The 23,537-nt window shown below is 36.2% G+C and overlaps 3 protein-coding genes across 4 annotated transcripts; all 3 read right to left on the bottom strand.

Annotated features, from left to right (window-relative positions):
* Positions 1-415: 415 nt before the first annotated feature.
* On the bottom strand, positions 416-7,332 carry LOC144091452 (leukocyte elastase inhibitor-like). Of its 2 annotated transcripts, XM_077623765.1 has the most exons (10): positions 7,210-7,332; positions 6,605-6,786; positions 5,171-5,278; positions 4,279-4,416; positions 3,270-3,387; positions 2,979-3,121; positions 2,099-2,176; positions 1,876-1,965; positions 1,619-1,799; positions 416-1,405 (listed from the first exon to the last, which is right to left on the bottom strand). In XM_077623765.1, exons 2-10 carry the CDS (start codon positions 6,779-6,781, stop codon positions 1,179-1,181), a joined length of 1,260 nt encoding a protein of 419 aa, XP_077479891.1. In that variant the 5' UTR covers positions 6,782-6,786; positions 7,210-7,332; the 3' UTR covers positions 416-1,178. The 2 variants fall into 2 exon arrangements, with proteins under 2 accessions (XP_077479891.1, XP_077479892.1); XM_077623766.1 differs by lacking the exon at positions 5,171-5,278.
* A 694-nt stretch (positions 7,333-8,026) lies between these two features.
* On the bottom strand, positions 8,027-13,481 carry LOC144092126 (leukocyte elastase inhibitor-like). Its single transcript, XM_077624916.1, has 8 exons — positions 13,446-13,481; positions 10,849-11,030; positions 10,603-10,741; positions 9,490-9,629; positions 9,220-9,297; positions 8,948-9,037; positions 8,684-8,861; positions 8,027-8,533 (listed from the first exon to the last, which is right to left on the bottom strand). The coding sequence occupies exons 2-8, from the start codon at positions 11,023-11,025 to the stop codon at positions 8,301-8,303; spliced, it is 1,035 nt and encodes a 344-aa protein (XP_077481042.1). The 5' UTR covers positions 11,026-11,030; positions 13,446-13,481; the 3' UTR covers positions 8,027-8,300.
* A 3,041-nt stretch (positions 13,482-16,522) lies between these two features.
* On the bottom strand, positions 16,523-23,086 carry LOC144092125 (leukocyte elastase inhibitor-like). Its single transcript, XM_077624915.1, has 11 exons — positions 23,041-23,086; positions 22,357-22,470; positions 19,093-19,274; positions 18,845-18,976; positions 18,584-18,718; positions 18,267-18,327; positions 17,861-18,003; positions 17,595-17,672; positions 17,281-17,370; positions 17,015-17,192; positions 16,523-16,864 (listed from the first exon to the last, which is right to left on the bottom strand). Exons 1-11 carry the CDS (start codon positions 23,084-23,086, stop codon positions 16,608-16,610), a joined length of 1,416 nt encoding a protein of 471 aa, XP_077481041.1. The 3' UTR covers positions 16,523-16,607.
* Positions 23,087-23,537: the final 451 nt, after the last annotated feature.

Genomic DNA, 23,537 nt, shown 5'->3' with positions numbered 1-23,537 from the left:
GTGGTTTTACTGCATTCGTAAACAGCGCCCCCAAACGTTTAGGAGGGAGACTCACTTCATTTTATTTATTGTGAACAGTAAAATAAAATGTATTGACCAGTAAAAAACAAGCTATGCATAATGCAAGCAGTGTCAAAAAATTTAGTGTCCGTATACAGGACAGTTAAGGAACGAGAAATCCATCTGCCTCGAATTTAGTGTAACCAATTTTTATTAACTTTTTTAAATTATCAAATAAACAAAAAGCACCTCATATTCCTATCATATTTAAAATATTTTGCACTATGCAACCTCTACTGATCATATATTTATGATTAATTGCTAATGTTGAGCCTTCTACCAATCCAAGGACTAGATTATGATTGGAAATATTTGTATTAATCCCTGGTTTAATCTGTCTGTTTAGATACCAAAGCACATTAGAGCACTTTTATTGGACATGAGCACATACACTCCAACTTTGCACAGAAATCAAAATCAATACATGCAATGTAAGACAATAACTTCAGTTTACACCCTTTGCATACTATAAGATTCCTTATGGACTATTTGTCTGTGAAATACTGGCTGTAATTCCAGTTAGAAAATCAATCAAAGGATAAAAGTTGGGAAATTGTTCCTCATGCTTTTTTTATATGTGAGTTGTTCCATCACAAACAATTATATAAATAAACAGTTGAGGCTTTCTGTTTTTAAAACTAATTTAAGTATTTAATTAAATTCAATCATGTTTAGACAGTACGTATAGAAGAGGTGAGCTGTTGACTAATTCATTATCAATGCAATGTGTAATCTCTATTCCAATTGGCATTTCAACTGTAAACAAGTGTGGATTGTATATTTAAGTCATTTTTTTCTTTGGTATCCAAGTGTCATGAGGATTAGACAACAATGTTTTTTCTATAACTACGGTATAGTTAAATGTAAAATATGTGCAAGGTATACACAGTAAAATACAGTAATGTTAGGCATCGAAATAACCGAAAAGGGTGATGTGGAGTTGAAGGAATGTGCATAAAGGCGTTTCTAGTGAGGGATAAAATCCAAAAGCATGAGGGAATCACATAGCAGGACTAGCCCGAGATTAAAAAAGAAGGCCCAATAGCTTTGGTATTGTTGAATTGGTTCACACTAGGTAGCGTAATAAGTGTAACCACTCTAATCAAGCACTAAAATATTCACGCAGGCGAGCAATATCGTCCAGCGAATAGGATACTCATCGATGGGTTATGCCGAATGAAGAAGAGGAAGGGATGGTCGGCGATAAATCTGGGCGTCGGCAGTGAACAACGCAACATCATGACGGCGGCGGTGGCTGCTGCAGCCTCGGTTCCCTCCTCGTTTACCTCGACGAAAGCCTTGTGGATGACTTTGGACAATACCAGGTCGTTAGCTGGAGACATGCCTGACAATGGAAAGAGAGAAAGGCGTAATATATCACATTCAATTTATAACAAAACAACCTCCCGTATTAGAAAAAGACCATAAGCCACTTATGGGCAAGCAAAAAATCTATTATTATTCTTTAATGTAGTGCTATAGTTATTTTCTTTTTGAAATAAGCTACCATTTTGTGTTTTTTGTATCATTTGGGATATAGCCCAAGCACAAGGCCTACCAGAAAAATCACTCTTTGACATGTCGAAGGCGTCCTCCATCCCCATGGCAACCAAAACATTCTTCATGTCATAGTTCTCCTCCATCTTGAATTTAGGCAGGCCAACCTGCACCTCAATTTCATCCATCATATCAGGACGGGTCCACTCCACAAAGTTGTCGTAGGTCAGATTCTCCTCTATCTGTGGTGAATATGAAATTTGATTTAAATGTGCCTCTTTCAAAGCCAAGCATATAGTGTATTTATATAAATTTGACCTTGGCCAGTCCAGTTGAACTGTCCTCAATGTCATTGGGTAGAAAGATGAGCATGCTGAGGTCCTTTCCTTTGTAAGGCATTTCCAAGATCTGCCAAACAGAAGTGTTTTTTTTTCTTCTATTTGTTTGTCTTGTTTTATCCCAATGATGAAAAATGGCTTTTTAAATTTAGAGGGAAAAAAAACATGTTTTGTGTGGTTACTTCGGTTCATCTTTTAAATACCTGGCAGTTGGCTTCTGGGATGAAGGTGAGGGGGAATTTGGCTTTCATCTGCATCATTTTTACTTGCTTGGTTTCATTCTAAAAACAAACAAAAAAACACACACACAAAAATAAAACCACAAATCTTGTAATTAACACTTTGTTCTTCAGAAAGCAACTGTGAACGACTCAGAATTTATTCAAATTGTACTTGTAGATGAAGTACAGTATTTCCCTAATGTATTGCACTCTCAATAGTTTATCATTCCATGCTGTATGAAGAAAAATATCATTTTCCCAATACCCTCCAATTTCAAGATTCAATTAGAAAATAATAGTTCGCTATATAATTATGTTGTATTATATATATTCCACTTTAGCAATACTAGATGAGGTTACAAAAAATAAATATTGTATATAGTGTTGCCCATTTAGAACCAAAAACTGGACCCATTTTTTAAGCCCATTCTTACACCATATTTGGTCAAAAGAATCTGAAGACAATAACGTTTTAAAGTTCATTTTTACAGATAATATTGGAACCAATCATTGAATTAAGTCATAACACCATGCACAGATTACAAAATTCAAACAACTCATCTTGAAAGCGTCTGTCAATCATTTGTCAGGAGCCTAGAATTAAGCAATGTTAAAATGTACAAGTTTAAACTCAACACATTTTCCACAGTTGCAACTCAAGTGAGAAAAGGGCCTTCCTTCAAAAAACAAATCTGCATAAGGCGGAAAAAGTACTAGAATTTCCCAAAAGGGCGGAACTGTCATAACCAGAAAAACAGGAAGGAAAATCAAACATTGCAGTTCACAACGGTTACTGCAAAAATTTCCCATTGTTCTGCTATTTGTGAGTCAGTACTTACAGGTTGAGTCAAAGCAGTATTACCTTGTTGACCCTAAACTTAGCATCACGTGTTGAGGTCTCCTTAAATTTCTTATTCCAGTTGCCTTTGAAATAGATGGCATTGACCAGCACCAGCCTGGTCATGTTGTCCAACACACCCTGGGCCAATACGTCCTTAATTTTACCTGATCAGCAACAAATGCACGATTAAAAACACTATCGACTCAGATACTAAAACTTCAATTAAAACAAGATAAATGAACTCAAATTTTTGGGTCGGCTAAGGAACAACGTGTAGAAAACATTATTCATGTGTGCGAGTGTTAACTCCACCTTGCGTCTCCTTCTCCACCCAGGTGTTGATGTTAAGCCTGGCAACTTCATGGTTCCTAATGAAGTCCACAGACTCTAGTTCTGCTCTGTAGTACTTCTTTGTTTCCTTTAGAAAATTCTGAATGCATGAAAACACAATAATGTTGGGGTTATTCTGGGATGTTATTATATATGTGCATATTGGGGCACATATGGAATATGTGCATATTATTAAATCATTCTTATGAAGCTTGAGGCAGCTGGCTTCGAGGAAATTTAATTGTCTTCAGGACTATTGACTCGGACAGGACACCATGTTCCAGGCCGAGGACTGTTGACCTTAGTTCGCAATGAAGATCTACGAAGGACTCTTAAATTGCTTTGACTTGGATTCCGGCAGATGGCGATAATCGAATCAACTTCCGAAAATACTCGCATATTGTTTAAAAATACTGTCGCTCTGGTTTTACCATATATGGAATTATTATGCTTATTTGTGCAAATTCTTATGCAGGTGTTCTTGGTTTCCAACCTGATACGAAATTGTTGTGGCAGTTGTTTTTTGACCTTAATGGTGTTATTCGGTTAGCTTATGCAATTGTTTGAATCAGATTACCTTAGATGTTTTGATTATGCGCGACTAAATGGACAGAGGAGGATGCCGTTTCTTCAGAATATTCCAGAGGCGAGGACGAGCCAGGACGATTCTCACTTGCAAGTTTAGTAGCTGGAACATGTCAACGATGTCTCTCTGTTTTTATTAAAGTATACATATTAATAAACCTATCAACAATACAGTAAGACACAGTGTAATTCTGTTTTAAATTGCTTTGAAATTCCCTTCAACATATGACTTATTTAAAAAAGTAACATGGTGGTTTGAATAGCGCCTTAGTGTAGTTCTTTCGAGGTCACCAGTATCTGGATTGAATGCAATACTTTTGACACTTGTATTAGATGTCATAGAGAAGGCATTTTGATTTATATCAGTGCATCTTATTTGATTATTGAAACATGTTGAAACACAGACCTCAACAAACTGGTAAGACTGCTCCCCGTAGAGTCTGTTGGCAACGCTGAGGGAATATGGCACGCCTGGTTTGTTCAACTCGACCAGGAGTTTCGCAAAGTTGGCGTGAACATCATCGTCTCCCTTGGTTTTCAGAGACTGTGGACCAACAGTGGCATAGGTTAGACAGCAATCTAAATGAACGTATGACTTCCTAACTATGCACCTAGAATGACCTGCAAACGCAAAAGATAGAAATAAACCTTTACACAGAAGCACACATGCAATGCCCCCGCCACCAAGTTGTTATTTTCACTATTAAAGCCCTGATAAACAGTGCACAGTTTTGTTTGCGTTAGTTCAAGGCATGTGTTTGCACTCTAAAACCGAGGTGATTTTTAGATTTAAAGTGGACCTTTCACAATGTTCCATTGCTATTTTATTAGACCATTTTTAATGAAATGTTGTCAACTCCTGTTTTCATGCCAGTGTTATTGTGAGTGGAAGAATGCTGTCCAAAAAGAGTTGATTTAGCATGAATAATGCTCATCTTTCTATCGTGACTGTCAATACCAAATAATGGATCAAATTCTTAAGCAGTTAATACATATACTAATTGGTGATTGAGCCCACACCAAATAAAAGCCTATCATGTTATGGCGAATTGTTAAATTCCCCCAATATTGATGCCTTAAAATGAAGTTCGGAGCAGCCAGAGCAGGAAGGAACCAGAAAAGAAAAAGATGGGGCCTCATTACTCCACATTATGCAACACCATCGGATGTGAACTTAGAACAGCCATTTCCCAATCTCCTAAGACTCGCCCTGCTTCAACCAGCACCACCCATGTCAGCTGTTAGTCACATTCTCCACATGCGGCGTCCAACATTCTCATGACCATGAACATTACCACCTTCTGCAGCCATGCTGGCACACTGGGCTGGACCAGTTGCTGCATCTGCATTTGCATTGGCATTTGCATTTGCATTGGCATTGACTTTGGCTCAGTGAAATGAAGAACCTGGGGGTGCAAGTTGTATTCTTTAGTGAGTTAGACATCAACTGTTTGCAGGTTATCGCAATCGGTCCATATTAAAAATGAGTGTAAAGTGGGAAATTCCTGTGGGCAACTTGTTTATATTTAGATTAGAAATCCCCTAAATATTTCAGACACCAAGATAATCATCTTGTAAATGACCAAGTATGTATTCTAAAACCTTCTGTGGCATAAACGTGCACAATAAAATGTATGTAAAAGTAATCTTCTAAATCATGTGTCAAAGTGGCGGCCCGGGGGCCAAATCTGGCCCCGCCGAATCATTTTGTGTGGCCCGGGAAAGTAAATCATGAGTGCTGACTTTCTGTTTCAGGATCAAATTAAAATGAAGAGTATAGAGGTATATTAAATTTCCTAATTTTCCCCCTTTTAAATCAATATTTGTATTTTTTTAATCCATTTTTTCTGTGTTTTTAGTTCAAAAATCATTTTATAAAATCTAGACATATATTTAAAAAAAGCTAAAATAAACATTGTTTTAGATCTATAAAAAACTGAATATTTAGGGCTTCTAATCCAGTTCTTTTAATCCATTTATTTAAAAAAAAATCTAAATATGATATCTAAAATGGTCCGGCCCACGTGAAATCAAGTTGACGTTAAAGCGGCCCGCGAACCAACCCGAGTCTGACACCCTTGTTCTAAATGGTTGGGGTCATTTTCCAGATACTCCTTAAAACTGTAGAACTATTTTGGACAGTTTTGGACACTGGAGAGGTCATCGGCTCAAAGACCCAATGTTATGAAGGCTTTTTTTCCCTCTCTGCGAGTACACAAAGAAACTCTGAACTGTTTGGGTGTGGCTTTACTGATCCTTTTGTAAAATTGCACTTTGTCTTTTCAGTGTAATGTTTCACCCACATTCCAAATGCACCTACATAAGTCTGTAGCTTTAAGGGAAGGGCCATGCTGATGTGGACAAACTGCCAATTGTGAATGAAATGACTGACTTTTAGACAGCAAAAATTAAATAAAAATAGACAATTGTTTATATATTTACAGTACACTAATGCTATATTAACAACGACCATCCTCGCAAATAATGCAGTAATTTATTCCCACTATTCAAACAAATACTGTTTGAAAACCCACAGATATTTTTCTGTTACACACCCTAAAATATAGGAATAAGGTCTGAATTTTAAGCAATATTTTTACACCTGTATAGTATTTGCTTGCATGGTGTGATTTTAACAAAAGTCAAAAAGAGCCTACAGGACAAAGCAGAAGAAATTGATGAATCAAAGATGATTCACATTGATTATATGCATGCACGTGGGCTTCCGATACCTCTGACATCTGTGTGGCTGTGTTGCCCCCCGATCCCAGCATCACCATGGCCAGGGCTGAGGAGATGCTGAAGGGGGAGAAGAAGATGTTTGCAGTGTTGTCATTGTCACTCAGTTTTTTCAGCAACTCCAAGGAGAAGGTTGTGTTGGCCTTGGATAGAGTTGGACTTGAAGCCATTGTGTCTGGAAAAGAGGGGCACGAAAATATGAGTACAGCAACTGGCATCTTCACCTGAGATCACCTTTAGTATGATCATAAATTCATGCCGCGCAAAATTACTGTTGCAAAACTTTACCAATTAGGCAGTACAAAAATAAACACTTCTAAAACAAGGATGGTCCAATTCTCCTTTCTGTACTTTTGTGTCAGAATCATTAATACGTATGCAGGTAATATATACTTTTTTGCCTCTCTCTAAGAATAAATATTTGTATGATGTGATCGATTTGAAGTTGTGCCTGAAATATATATTTACAGATCCTGCAAATTAGTTATCATTTTAATGTCTTGTTGAAAAGTAATCTCACATAAACTTCTTAAATCAAATTAGTACATGATATGAGGCTCGCTGTCAAATTAGAAATTAAAACGCGCTTGCTACTTACTGAGAGACGCGTTTCCCAATGTTGTCAGTAAACGGAAAGGCGGAAGCTGTCAAGTCTGTTTCTTTTTTTCTTTAAACTCTGGCACACCCAGAAACACTCGTCATATTAAAAACCATGTATACATCTAGATGTTAGACAAACCCCGTGAGCTAAAGGGAGCAGATATTGTTACTAGTCGGCCATTTTGAATCAGAGCTACTATTTAAAAAAATATATATAACATTATTTATAGTGAATGGAGCGCTGGGTTTGAAATAGCTGTGGAAAATACATTTTTCAACCAATGTACTACTTTTTATTTTACCATAAATGTTCAAATGTAACAATAAATTCACTGAATGCTAAAAAATAAAACTTTTGTTTTAATTCAACATCAAGCCTGAGTTGTAGACAGATTCATAAGGTTTGTTATGGATCAAACCGTTTTTCGACGTAAGAATACTTTAGTGACGGAAACCACTCACCTCACGTCCGCTGCCGTGAAACCGGCCGGAGAAAATTAATGATCCAAAATGGCTAACTGACGCCGTTGATACTGCATTATTTTTACCTAGGTCTACAATGTCTTGTGTGTCTTGTGTCTGTCTTGCTACTGCAACTAATAAACTATTTTTTTATTAATGTATTTATTCATTTTTTATTTATGTATTTATTCATTTATTTATTCTTTTTTGGTATATTTATTTATGTTAATTTTTAGATATCCTTTCTGATTGTCCAGACCAAATTTCATCTTAAACCGTTTTAAAATACTAGTTGCATTGTTTGCAAAATATTTCAAATGAAATTTTAGACATAAATACAAACGCAACCGACATAAATGATGATAAAAGCCACATATAATCATTTAATCACTTTCCCCTGTTCCCGTGCCATTTGAATGGTAAAATGTCAAACCACCACCAAAAATATCCCACAAACTTTGTGAATGATTAGTTGATATGATAACACATGCTTGGTTAGAATAGCATATTTGTATATTTCAAAAACAGATAGAGATATTACTTTTTGATCAAAGGAAAAGTATTTCATTAAATGAGAGAGTTACACTTATGGTAAATGAATTCTTGGCAGAAATTCATAGTGGTCACTCAGGGGGAAGTGAATTGACCAGCAAACAGGATTGTGTTCATGGGGTTATATCGGATGAAGAAGAGGAAGGGATGGTCAGCGATGAACTTTTTGGACCGTGTGAATGAGAATGTGCCCATCAGTGCAGTCGTGACTTCGGTCTTTGCAATGACCACGGTTTCGCATTCATTCACCTCCACAAAAGCCTTATGGATGAATTTTGACAGTGCCAAGTCCTTTTCTGGAGATATGCCTTAAATCAAATTACAATAAAAACAATGAGTGACATTTTCTCTTGTCTTTGTCACAGCAGAATTCACTTTGCATTTTCCCCTATTTGATGGCATTCCGTAAATGTATTCATTTTATCTGTTGGGTGATTTCCAGGTAGCTTATTTCTTACCGGAGAAATCACTTTTATTGCGGTCAAAAGCATCCGCCATGCCCATGCTGATCAGCGGACCCATTAAGTCGTACGAGAATTCCATGCTGAATCGAGGCAGCTCCACCTCGACCTTGCAACAACACTGGTCTGAACAAGTCCAATCCATAATTTTGTCATAGGTGAGTTCCCGTAGCAACTGTGAAGTGGATAATAATCAGATTCAATGGTTCTCTATTCACATTTCGCCTTGTTGTTTTTCTGATTAAACATGTCATTTTTTACCTTCTCCAAGCCGGTTGTGCTATCTTCTATTCCATTGGGAAGGAAAATAAGCATGCTTAAAACGTCTCCTTCATAAGGCAGCTCTAGGATCTGTCCAAAAATAATTTAGATTTTATTTGAAAGGAAATCAGATGTGAACGGATATACAGTTTTATTTTTCTCATACTTGGGTATTCGATTTTTAATTGGTTTAGTCAGTATTGACACGGATGTAATTGTCAAGTAAACACGCGCACACACACACACACATATCAAAAGTTGTTTTGTTTTACCTGACAGTTTACTTCAGGGATGTCAAACAATTTGAAATCATCAGTCTGGGACATCATCATTACGTTCTTAGTGTCATTCTAAAGATAAGAGAGAGAAAAATGAATATGGATATATATATATATTCTGTAAAACTTCTTACCTCACACTTATGACAAGTAAATTCTTAACCTGTTCAATAACTATTAGTAATCTAGATTATACACTAAATTGCAACTCTTTTAATAAGCAATTTCACGCCCAATCAAAGCGATATATTTGTACAATTTTACCTTATTAATATGAAACGGCTTTTCACGAGTTGAGCGTTCGCGGAATTTGTTCTTCCATGTGCCTTCGAAATGGATGGTATTGACCAACACCAGTTTGATTTTCTCTTCCAGGTTGTCCTTGATCAGCTTCTTGATTTGACCTGCCAAAGGTCATTTATCGTTTTACACCCAACATACACACACACACACACACACACAGATGCAGTTGACACTATGCTGAAGAAATTTTGTTATTAAAGTACCTGGCACATTGTGAGAGGTTTCGAAATTGAGAATATGTGATTTATAGTAGTTTTTCCATTCTTAATATAGTACAGTTTCAACTCAAAATGTTAATGATGAACAGGTTTGCCTACTGCATTAGAGATTATAAAGAATAAAAAAAATCAGACATCCCCTTCATATTTTAATGACATAATTTTGAGCTTGTCATCATTGTTCTCATCAACAATAACAACAACAAAAGTGAATAATCAAAAGTGCATTTTGGAACATTTAAAGCTGCACCTTGTGTTTTCTCTTCTACCCAGCTCTTAATGTTCTTCTTTGCATTTTTGTCCAGTTCAGCTTTGTAGTGCGCCCTGTTTTCTGCAATAAACTCCTGGAAAGTACAATATTGTATGAATTTCTGGACAGAAAATTGCATTCTCGTACTTTGTACCTTCTTTGTTAGGATATGATCAATAGCTCATCTCAGAATAGATTTGATATCTTATTCTGAAGCAATTTGCATTGTCTTCTAATTAAACACTTCAAACGTTCTTTAATGAGGGGAGCAAAAAAAACCTCCTGAGTCAGCCATTTGTAAAAATATCTAAATAAATCATTTTTCTAAATGATAATAGCCAGAACACGCACCTCAACAAATCTATGAGTTTGTTCCCCATAGTATAGCCTATTGGCAATATCGAGAACATATCCAGTATTTGATTCGGCGAAACATTTCTGAATGACAGCGTAGATGTCTTCCTCACTTTCGACAAAGTTCAAAACCTGCAAAAAAAATGGAAAAAACAGTCTGATATCCAATAATTTGAACATTGTGTCATGGTAAATCATGTCACCATTGTTTAAAATGAAATCCCGATACGTTTAAATATAATTTGTCATCGCTTTCCACCTGTTTAAGGTAATCTGGCGATGTAATGGTCTGTTCCAATTGCAGCTGCAACTCCTTTTTCAGGTGAGACAGCGTTGTCACTGGTTTTTCAGTTCCCTCTGTGGGTTGCTTTGCCTCTGTGAAGCGGAGGACCTGCATGCAAAATCAGAATAAATAGGTATAGGATTTTGGAATTTTGGGCTCGTTTCAGATTATTCTTGATAAACAGCATTCTGTCGTGTTTTTTTTAAACATTTTACCTGTAACATTTGTGCTGCTGTGTTACCCTTGGCCCCCAACATCAGCATGGACAGGACTGTGGAGATGCTGAACGGCGAGCAGAAAATATTGCAAGTCTCATCCGGCTCCCTGAGCTTTTCAAACAAAGCCAAAAAGAAGTTGATATTGGCTTCAATTTCAGGTTTTGGCGATTCCATTGTGTCTGGGAAAAAAAGCAAAAGAGTACCATTACATAAGATGAATCATTGACAAGGCTTTTTTTTAATAAACACTGAAACCTACGCCTAGAAAAATCCTAGCACTGACAGAACAAGCTTTTTCCAAAGTCTTATTTCACACAATAATTGTTTTTATTCACTCAAATTTATCAGGGTTGTTAACAGCAATCTTTACTTTCACCCAGTCCAACAAATTATTCATTTTATGGCAATATAGCTTTCTTTCTATGTCAACCCTTTCAGTAATTTCAACAATATAAACAAAAAATAAAAGACATAAAACTACAGCAATCACAATATTAAAAGATCAGCAATGTAAAAACAATTCAAGATTTTCATTATTAAAATTCTATGAGCTGTTTTCAATATTCAAAAACCTATTTTTTGACATTTACCGATGAATTTAACCAGCTCAAGGACAACACTTGATTAGCTCAATTTCGCCACATTTTCTTAACGCTTGGCCGTTGGTCATTCCTAATACATTATGGATGTAAAATCTTTTTTTTATAAACATATGCTGTACTCACCGAGCCTGCCTAAGGACTAAATGTGTTCTTACTAAACCAATTGTACTTTTTATAGTCTTTAGATGTTGTCACGCCCAAATAGTTTAGATCCTTGCCAACAAGAAAACAAGTTTAAACAAGAAATACAAGTGTTCTGGAGAATTACGGTGGAAAACCGTCAAGCAATTCCACAGAAATTCTCCTCAGCAACTCTATTTTTAGTCACTTGCAATCCGTATAAAATGTGTCGGTAAAGATCAAGGATAAGTGTTTCAAATCTAAATTCACTTTTGAAGTCAAATCCACTTTATCAGGCACCATCATGCACTATTAAGATTATTTTTCTTAGAATCCCCAACAAATTCCTCAAGGGCCACCATTAATTCCCAATTTTTAGAGCTTGTTGCCCAAAAAATAGAAATGTAACATTTTTTTTCATTTGTTTAATGCTAACATATGAACACATTACACAAGGCCAGATTTTAACCCAAAACTTCCATACTGTGAGAAAAAATAATCCACCAATATGTTTATTAAAATGGCTTTCTTATTTTCCCCCCTCATTAAAACAATGTTTAAAATGATTAATCGTACTCGCAAATGGTTATTTGTTGTTATTATGTTGTCAAATTGTATCAATCTAAAATTTGACAGTAAATGTCCATTTATACTATAATTAAAAAAACTATTGAAACTGTGGAATGTATTTGCCAATACTCTTAATATATGTTTATAAGGGTAGAGTTGAAAGAAAGAAATCAAACGCAATGAGGTTTATAAAAACAAAATATATGTAAGAAACATTTTAAGTGTTGAAGTGATTATTTCAAAATACACTAGGCTCCACATGTGTCAAACCGATTCCGCCGAGGGCCGCAGTGGGTCCTGGTCTTTGTTCCAACCGCTCCAGTGCCGACATTTTAACCAATCAGGTGTCTTCTAAAATAATAAAGTAGCACCTGACTTTAATTAACTGATTACACTTGCAAAAGGTATCCTCTTGTTGAGTTGGAATGAAAACCTGCACCCACTGTGGCCCTTTGAGGACCGGTTTGACACCCCTGCGTGACTAGACATCTGCGTGGCAGCCCAGTATGATGAAATTAACAGGTGGTAAATGTGCGGTCTAGCTTATAACTATGCCTTTTCTTGCTACTGTCACAATGAAATTTCCCGAATACGGGATGAATAAAGTTATCCAATCCAATCCAATGATCATACATAATCACTATCATGAGTGTAGAAAATATTGCAAGTCTCATCCGCCTCCCTGAGCTTTTCAAACAAAGCCAAAAAGAAGTTGATACTGGCTTCAATTTCAGGTTGTGGCGGTTCCATTGTGTCTGAAAAAAAACAAAAGGGCACCATGACGTAAGATGAATCATTGACAAGGCTTTTTTTTAAATAAACACTGAAACCTATGCCTAGAAAATCCTAACACTGACAGAACAAGCTGTTTCCAAAGCCTTATTTCACATAATAATTGTTTTTATTCACTCAAATTTAGTAGTGTTGTTAACAGCAATCTTTACTTTCACCTAGTCCAACAATTTAATCATTTTATGGCAATATAACTTTCTTTCTATGTCAACCCTTTCAGTAATTTCAACAATATAAACAAAAAATAAAACAGATAAAACTACAGCAATCACAATATTAAAAGATCAGCAATGTAAAAACAATTCAAGATTTTCATTATTAAAATTCTAGGAGCTGTTTCCAATATTCAAAAACCTATTTTTTGACATTTACCGATGAATTTAACCAGCTCAAGGACAACACTTGATTAGCTCAATTCCGCCACATTTTCTTAACGCTTGGCCGTTGCTCATTCCTAATACATTATGGATGTTAAATCTTTACATTTTTATAAACATATGCTGTACTCACCGAGCCTGCCTCAGGATTACACGTCGGGGAAATGTGTTCTTACTGAACCAATTGGACATTTTTATAGTATTTATATGTTGTCACGCCCAACTAGTTTAGATCCTTGCCAACAAGAAAACACGCTTAAACAAGAAATATAAGTGTTCTGGAGAATTAAGGTGAAAAACCCTTAAGCAAATCAACAGAATTTCTCCACAGCAACTCTATTTGGAGTCACTTCAATCCGTATAAAATTTGTCAGTAAAGATCAAGGATAAGTGTTTCAAATCTAAATTCACTTTTGAAGTCAAATCCAATTTATCAGGCACCATCATGCACTATTAAGATTATTTTTCTTAGAATCCCCAAAAAATTCCTTATCAAGGGCCACAATTAATCCCCATTTTTTAGAGCTTCTTGCCCAAAAAATACAAATGTAACATTTTTTTTCATTTGTTTAATGCTAACATATGAACACGTTACACAAGGCCAGATTTTAACCCAAAACTTCCATACTGTGAGAAAAAATAATCCACCAATATGTTTATTAAAATGGGTTTCTTATTTCCCCCCCCCCCCCCCTCATTAAAACAATGTTTAAAAGGTTTAATCGTACTCGCAAACATGGTTATTTGTTGTTATTATGTTGTCAAAATGTATCTGCCTAAAATTTGACAGTATATGTCCATTTATACCAGGGGTAGGGAACCTATGGCTCGGGAGCCATATGTGGCTCTTTCCATGCGAGCATATGGCTCTCCACTAACCTGAGGTAAAATATGGAAATTACTGGTAAGAGAGCTGAGTCCAGAATGTGCTAATAGGAGCGTCACTGTGGCGTTGACACCACCTCTACCACCACTTTAATCAAAATTCTGTTTTTATTACTCTTCTGCATGCATGATATCATTGTTACTGATTTATTAGCAACAGCATAACAAAGAATTCAGAGACTTTTTGTACTTTAAAAGTGGTGAAATGACAAAAAAATCATACATTTTCATATATTTTTACTTTTCAATTCTGAGAAAGGCTCTAAAGAAATCACATTAGAAAATATGAATTGTTTAGGGCTCTCTCTGTCAAAAAGGTTCCCGACCCCTGATTTATACTATAATTTCAAAAAAAACTATTGAAACTGTGGAATGTATTTATCAATACTCTTAATATGTTTATAAGGGTAGAGTTGAAAGAAAGAAATCAAACGCAATGAGGTTTATAAAAACAAAATATATGAAAGATTATACATTTTAAGTGTTGAAGTGATTATTTCAAAATACACTAGACAATGACGTGGCAGCCCAGTATGATGAAATTAACAGGTTGTAAATGATCATACAAAATCGTCATAATCACTATCATGAGTGCTCCATCACCCTTGCGATCATTGCGAGTGGAAGATTAATACATGCATTTATTTTCAGACAATATTTAGATATTCTTGTCATTTGCTGTACTGACATTAGAATGTACTCCACACTAAAATACGTATAACATATGGATACACGAGCGTGCTTATAGCGCCCTCAAGTGGCCGCATTTGGGTTATTACTACAGTTATGTATGTATACTAAAATCCAAGCAAGCTAACATGACACAGAAGAACAGATGACTGCGCGATGTTTAATTGATAAGCAACAACACGACAATCATTTGTGCTGTTTAAATATAGAATAAATATAGTTTTAATCTAGATAGGTGTCCTGAAGGAGAACGTCACATGTCTTACAGTAAGTCGCAGGAACTTGTTTCGGATCGTGTCTTTATTGAATTGAATACAAGCACAACAGCGCATAGCATTATGGGTAGAACTGAGAACGTACTACAATGATGAACCACTAGATGTCGGTAAATACTCACTATTCAGTACTATAATCTGTAACAGAATTCTCTTGTATTTGTTTTAATTTGTGTCCAGGGTTCCCTCATGCTAGTTTACGAGCCAACTTTGTACAAAAATGTCATGTAAAAGTCTTCTCTTCGAAAACACTTCTGCATGACAACCTAAACAGTTGTTTATTGATTTAGTATCAATATAAATTTACTTGCAACCCGAACTAGATCAGTAATTTAGAACGAATTTGAATGGACTGCATCGTTGTAGCTGGTAGCTGCCTTGCAAATCAATACATTTTGATGCCTTATTGTGAATAGTTTGGCTCTTTTAATGTATTTTTATTATTATTATTATTATTTTGCAATTACACATGACATGCATCCCTAAGGGTTTTCGAACAGAGCCACATTTGGACTCCTGGTAAAACACTGTTAAACTTCACTATCAAACACCAATAGGTCACTCCTCTTTGACAGCTGGAATATGGAGACGTTCCGGTGGACCTTCATCTGTTTTGAGAACTAAACCTTCTATATTTGTAACTCCGGTCCTTGACTATCGACTTCTCACACTGTTTTCACACCCCTCCCTTGAGAAGATCCGGTGGACCTTCATTTGTTTTGAGAGCTAAAACTTCTATTGACTTCTCACTCCTATTTTCACAGCCCTCCCTTGAGAAGCGAATAAACAGCAAAGAGATGCGTCTAACGGCGGAATGAACTTTGGACTAAGACGGGTCGGTACGATTCTCTCTTGCAAGAACACCACAGATGAGTTTCCCGTCTCTTTTATTTGTGCGTGCATTTGGGAATACCTATTGGTGAACCTATCATTGATGTATTTTTTGTTTATGTATTCATTCATTTATTTATTCTTTTTGTTCTATTTATTGATGTTCATTTTGAGATATCCTTTCTGATATTCCAGACCAAACGTCATCTTAAACCGTTTTAAAATACGAGTTGCATTGTTTGCGAAATATTTCAAATGAAATTTTAGACATACATACAAACGCAAGCGACATAAATGATGATAAAAGCCAAAAATAAACATGTATTCACCTTCCCCTGTTCCCGTGCCATTTGAATGGTAAAATGTCAAACCAGCACCCAAAAATATCCCACAAACGTTCTACTTTGTGAATGATTAGTTGATATGATAACACATGTTTGGTTAGAATAGCATATTTGTATATTTCAAAACTAGATGGAGATTGGATTGGATTGGATTGGATAACTTTATTCATCCCGTATTCGTTACTTTTTGATCAACGGAAAGGTATTTCATTAAATGAGAGAGTTACACTTATGGTAAATGAATTCTTGGCAGAAATTCATAGTGGTCACTCAGGGGGAAGTGTATTGACCAGCAAACAGGATTGTGTTGCAGGGGTTATATCGGATGAAGAAGAGGAAGGGATGGTCAGCGATGAAGTATTTGGGGTATTTGGGTTCTTTAGGGTCATTGGAGCTGCCAAAAAGCTGGTGATGAGACTCACCACCGAAACCAGTCACTGCACCAGCCAAGGTTCCCCTTTCATTCACCTCCACAGAAGCGTTATGGTGGAAACTTAACAGTGTGCAGTCCTTTTCTGTAGATATGCCTGAAATCAAATTACGATAAAAACAATGAGTGACATTTTCTCTTGTCTTTGCCACAGCAGAATTCCCATTGCATCTTCCCCTATTTGATGGCATGCCGTAAATGTATTCATTCTATCTGTTGGGTGATTTCCAGAGAGCTTATTTCTTACCGGAGAAATCACTTTTCTTGCGGTCGAAAGCATCCACCATGCCCATGCTGGTCAGCTGAACAGTTAAGTCGTACGAGAATTCCATCCTGAATCGAGGCAGCCCCACCTTGACGAGGCTACAACACTGGTCTGAACAAGTCCACTCCATAATTTTGTCATAGGTGAGTTCCCATAGCAACTGTGAAGTGGATAATAATCAGATTGAATGGTTCGCTATTGACATTTCACCTCGTTGTTTTTTCTGATTAAACATGTCATTTTTTTACCTTCTCCAAGCCGGTTGTGCTATCTTCTATTCCATTGGGAAGGAAAATAAGCATGCTGAAAACGTCTCCTTCATAAGGCATCTCTAGGATCTGTCCAAAAATAATTTAGATTTAATTTGAAAGGAAATCAAATGTGAACGGATATACAGTTTTATTCTTCTCACACTTGGGTATTAGATTTTTAATTGGTTTAGTCAGTATTGCCACGGATGTAATTGTCAAATAAACACGTGCGCACACACACACACACACACACACACACACACACACACACACACACACACACACACACATCAAAAGTTGTTTTGTTTTACCTGACAGTTTACTTCAGGGATGTCGAACAAATTGAAACGATCCTGCTGGAACATCATCATTACGTTCTTAGTGTCATTCTAAAGATAAGAGAGAAAAAAATGAATATGGATATATATATTCTGTAAAACTTCTTACCTCACACTTATGGCAAGTAAATTCTTAACCTGTTCAATAACTATTAGTAATCTAGATTATACACTAAATTGTAACTGTTTTAATAAGCAATTTCACGCCCAAACAAAGTGATATATTTGTACAATTTTACCGTATTAATGTGAAAGGGCCATTGAACAGTTGCACAGAGGTTTTTGAACGCATGCTTCCATTTGCCTTTGAAATCGATGGTATTGATCAACAGCAGTTTGATATCCTCTTCCAGTTGGTACCTGATCAGCTTCTTGATTTGACCTGCCAAAGGTCATTTATCGTTTTACACCCAACATACACACACACACACACACACACACACACACACACACACACACACAGATGCAGTTGACACTATGCTGGGGGGGGGTGAGAATATGTGATTTATAGTAGTTTTTCCATTCTTAATATAGTATTGTTTCAACTCAAAATGTTAATGTTGAACAGTTTGCTTACTGCATTAGAGATTGTAACGAATAAAAAAAAATTAAGAGCTTCTACCCAGCTCTTAATGTTCTTTGTACCTGTCTTTGCAAGTTTGTCCAGTTCAGCTTTGTAGTTCGCCTTGTTTTTTGCAATAAACCCCTGGAAAGTACGATATTGTATGAATTTCTGGACAGAAAATTGCATTCTCGTACTTTGTACCTTCTTTGTTAGGATATGATCAATAGCTCATCTCAGAATAGATTTGATATCTTATTCTGAAGCAATTTGCATTGTCTTTTAATTAAACACTTCAAACGTTCTTTAATGAGGGGAGCAAAAAAACCTCCTGAGTCAGCCGTTTGTAAAAATATTTCAATAAATCCTTTTTCCAAATAATAATAGCCAGAACACGCACCTCAACAAATGTGTAAATGTGTTCCTCAAAGTATAGCCAATTTCCTATATCGAGAACAAATCCCTTAGTTGATTCGCAGAAATGTTGGTAAATGACAGCGCAGATGTCTTCCTCACTTTTGACCTGGGTCAAATCCTGCAAAAAAACGGATAAACCTTTCTGATATCCAATAAATTGAACATTGTGTCATGGTAAATCATGTCACTACTGTTTGAAATGAAATCCCGATACGTTTAAACATCATTTGTCATCGCTTTCCACCTGTTTCAGGGAATATTCCGATCTACTGGTCTGTTCCAGTTGCAGCTGCAACTCCTTTTTCATGTGAGATAGCGTCATCATTGGTTTTTCAGTTTTCTTCGTGGGTTGCTTTGCCCCTGAGAGGCGGAGGACCTGCATGCAAAATCAGAATAAATAGGTATAGGATTTGGGAATTTTGGGCTCGTTTCAGATTATTCTTGATAAACACCATTCTGCCGTGTTTTTTTAATTATTTTTTTACATTTTACCTGTAAGATTTGTGCTGCTGTGTTACCCCCGCACACCCGATACAGCATGGCCAGGACTACGGAGATGCTGAACGGCGAGTAGCAAATATTGCAAGTCTCATCCCCCTCCCTGAGCTTTTTGAACAAAGCCAAAAAGAAGTTGACATTGGCTTCAATTTCAGGTTGTGTCGATTCCATGGTGTCTGGAAAAAAAAAGCGAAAGGGTACCAATACATAAGATGAATCATTGACAAGGCTTTTTTTTAAATAAACACTGAAACCTATGCTTAAAAAATAAAAGAGATAAAACTACAGCAATCACATCATTGGCAGCAAATATTAAAAGATCAGCAATGTAAAAACAATTCAAGATTTTCATTATTAAAATTCTATGAGCTGTTTCCAATATTCAAAATCCTATTCTTTGACATTGACCGATGAATTTAACCAGCTCAAAGACAAATTTTGATTAGCTCAATTTCGCCACATTTTCTTAACGCTTGGCCGTTGCTCATCCCTAATACATTATGGATGAAAAATCTTTACATTTTTATAAACAAATGCTGTACTCACCGAGCCTGCCTCAGGATTACACGTCGGGGAAAATGTGTTCTCACTAAACCAATTGGACATTTTTATAGTATTTAGATTGTCACGCCCAAATAGATCCTTGTCAACAAGAAAACAAGTTTAAACAAGAAACACAAGTGTTCTGGAGAATTACGGTGGAAAACCGTCAAGCAATTCAACCGAATTTCTCCTCAGCAACTCTATTTGGAGTCACTTGCAATCCGTATAAAATGTGTCGGTAAAGATCCAGGATAAGTGTTTCAAACATAAATTCACTTTTGAAGTCAAATCCAATTTATCAGGCACCATCATGCACTATTAAGATGATTTTTTTTAGAATCCCCAACAAATTCCTCATCAAGGAATAGATTCGATCCTTGCCAACAAGAAAACAAGTTTAAACGAGAAATATAAGTGTTCTGGAGAATTACGGTGAAAAACCATTCAGCAATTCAACAGAATTTCTCTCTCTATTTGGAGTCACTTCAATCCGTATAAAATGTGTCGGTTAAGATCAAGGATAAGTGTTTCAAATCTAAATTCACTTTTGAAGTCAAATCCAATTTATCAGGCAGGCACCATCATGCACTATTAAGATTTATTTTTTTAGAATCCCCAACAAATTCCTTATCAAGGGCCACAATTAATTCCCAATTTTTGGAGCTTGTTGCCCAAAAAATACAAATGTAACATTTTTTTTCTCCATTTGTTTAATGCTAACATATGAACACGTTACACAAGGCCAGATTTGAACCCAAAACTTCCATACTGTGAGAAAAAATAATCCACCAATATGTTTATTAAAATGGCTTTCTTATTTTTCCCCCTCATTAAAACAATGTTTCAAATGTTTAATCATACTCGCAAACCTGGTTATTTGTTGTTATTATGTTGTCAAATTGTATCTATCTAACTATTGAAACTGTGGAATGTATTTACCAATACTCTTAATATGTTTATAAGGGTAGAGTTGAAAGAAAGAAATCAAATTCAATGAGGTTTATAAAAACAAAATATATGTACGATTCAGTGGCGGGCCGTCAGGGCCTTCAAGGCCCTCTCTGCTGGCCTAAGAAATATCTGAATCATGTATTATATTTTGTCCATCAATACTTATTAAATAATTCCAAATTGTCTGTTAGCTTCCCTTCATTGCTTTTCCCCCTGGTTGCACTGCTTCCAGATGTGTGTTTTCATATTGAAGCATTTAACCAATCACATTTCAGCCATTATTTGTTGCCAGGGTCAGAAATCTGCCTCAAGGCCTTCACAATCAGTTCTGCAGGCTCTGCTGCATTAAACAAGTGTGGATAAGACTGTTGCTTTAACCAATCAGATTTCGAGTTGGCAACACCCCAATGCCTTGTTGCAGGCGTAGGGATACGTCATCGCTTTCACCAACTATGATTGGCTAGTGATTAGCCAGAACCTACCAAACTGTATCTGGAGCGAGCTGCACAAGCAAATATATTGTTCTGTTGATTTAAAGCCATTTTCAAGACGGACTATGCCAGAAATACGACAGGACAGGCTCGACTTTCAGCATTAGCTTCGATGGCAATAGAAAAGAAGGAAGAAAGAAAGGAGGATGGATATTGTGTACAGTTAAAAAGGATTTTTGGTGAGTAAAATATGGCTAGATTCCTAAATAATATTTCAATTGTGGGCTCCGGTTCTGATATCTGAAAAGCTCCAGTGTTTGTATTTAAGCTCCAGTGTTTATATTTAATCTCCAGTGTTTGTATTTAATCACTACATGCTGCTTCGAAGTGGATTTTACCCAATTTTAGTGCAATTTTTGCAGTTTCGCCATTGACGTCCATCGCTGTCTTTTCCCGGGGAAATCACCCCCCTGGCCCGGTTGTAATGTCTGAAAAGCTCCAGTATTTGTATTTAATCAACAAATGCTGCTAGGAAGTGGCTTTTACCCCATTTTAGTGCAATTTTTGCCGTTTCGCGTATGGACGTATCGACGTTCATCACTGTCTTTCCCCCCGGGAAATGATACTCCGGGCCCGGTTCTGATGTCTAAAAAGCTCCAGTATTTGTATTTAATCAATAAATGCTGTTTTCGGCTGGATTTTACACCATTTTTGGGCAATGTTTGCCGGTACACCATTGACGTTCATCGCTGTCTTTTCCCGGGAAACCCACCGCCCTGGCCCGGTTGTAATGTCTGAAAAGCTCCAGTATTTGTATTTAATCATTAAATGCTGCTAGGAAGTGGATTTTACCCCATTTTTTTTTTGCATTGATTTATTGATTTTTTTTTTATGTGTCGCAGCTGTAGCTGCAGTAGAGGTTTTATAGCCATAAAATAGTTTTTGAGGGTTGGATAGATTCGTTGCAAGGACCGCCACCGGTAAGATTACATTTTAAGTGTTGAAGTGATTATTTCAAAATACACTAGGCTCAACATGTGTCAAACCGATTCCGCTGAGGGCCGCAGTGGGTCCTGGTCTTTGTTCCAACCGATCCAGTGTAGACATTTTAACCAATCAGGTGTCTTCTAAAATATTAAAGTAGCACCTGACTTTAATTAATCGATTACACTTGCAAAAGGTATTCTCTTGTTGAGTTGGAATGAAAACCTGCACCCACTGCGGCCCTTTGAGGACCGTTTTGACACCCCTGCGTGACTAGACATCTGCGTGTGCAGCCCAGTATGATGAAATTAACAGGTGGTAAATGATCATACAAGATCGTGATAATCACTATCATGAGTGTAGAAAATATTGCAAGTCTCATCCGGCTCCCTGAGCTTTTCAAACAAAGCCAAAAAGAAGTTGATATTGGCTTCAATTTCAGGTTGTGGCGGTTCCATGGTGTCTGGAAAAAAAGCAAAAGGGCACCATTACATAAGATGAATCATTGACAAGGCTTTTTTTTTTAATAAACACTGAAACCTACGCCTAGAAAATCCTAGCACTGACAGAACAAGCTGTTTCCAAAGCCTTATTTCACATAATATTTGTTTTTATTCACTCAAATTCATCAGGGTTGTTAACAGCAATCTTTACTTTCTATGTCAACCCTTTCAGTAATTTCAACAATATAAACAAAAAATAAAAGAGATAAAACTACAGCAATCACATCATTGGCAGCAAATATCAAAAGATCAGCAATGTAAAAACAATTCAAGATTTTCATTATTAAAATTCTATGAGCTGTTTCCAATATTCAAAATCCTATTCTTTGACATTGACCGATGAATTTAACCAGCTCACGGACAACACTTGATTAGCTCAATTTCGCCACATTTTCTTAATGCTTGGCCATTGCTCATTCCTAATACATTATGGATGTAAAATCTTTACATTTTTTATAAACATATGCATGAGCTTGTTGCCCAAAAGATACAAATGTAACATTTTTTTTCTCCATTTGTTTAATGCTAACATATGAACACGTTATACAAGGCCAGATTTGAACCCAAAACTTCCATACTGTGAGAAAAAATAATCCACCAATATGTTTATTAAAATGGCTTCCTTATTTTTTCCCCTCATTAAAACAATGTTTAAAATGTTTAATCGTACTCCCAAACATGGTTATTTGTTGTTATTATGTTGTCAAATTGTATCTATTTAAAATTTGACAGTAAATGTTCATTTATACTAGAATTATTAATATTAATAAAACGGATTGAAGTGACTCCAAATAGAGTTGCTGTGGAGAAATTCTGTTGAATTGCTTAATGGTTTTTCCACCGTAATTCTCCAGAACACTTATATTTCTCGTTTAAACTTGTTTTCTTGTTGGCAAGGATCGAAACTATTCCTTGATGAGGAATTTGTTGGGGATTCTAAAAAAAATCATCTTAATAGTGCATGATGCTGCCTGATAAATTGGATTTGACTTCAAAAGTGAATTTATGTTTGAAACACTTATCCTGG

The sequence above is a fragment of the Stigmatopora argus genome, chromosome 17, assembly GCF_051989625.1.
Source record: "Stigmatopora argus isolate UIUO_Sarg chromosome 17, RoL_Sarg_1.0, whole genome shotgun sequence".
Taxonomy (NCBI): domain Eukaryota; kingdom Metazoa; phylum Chordata; class Actinopteri; order Syngnathiformes; family Syngnathidae; genus Stigmatopora; species Stigmatopora argus.
This window is presented reverse-complemented; position numbering and strand designations above follow the sequence as displayed.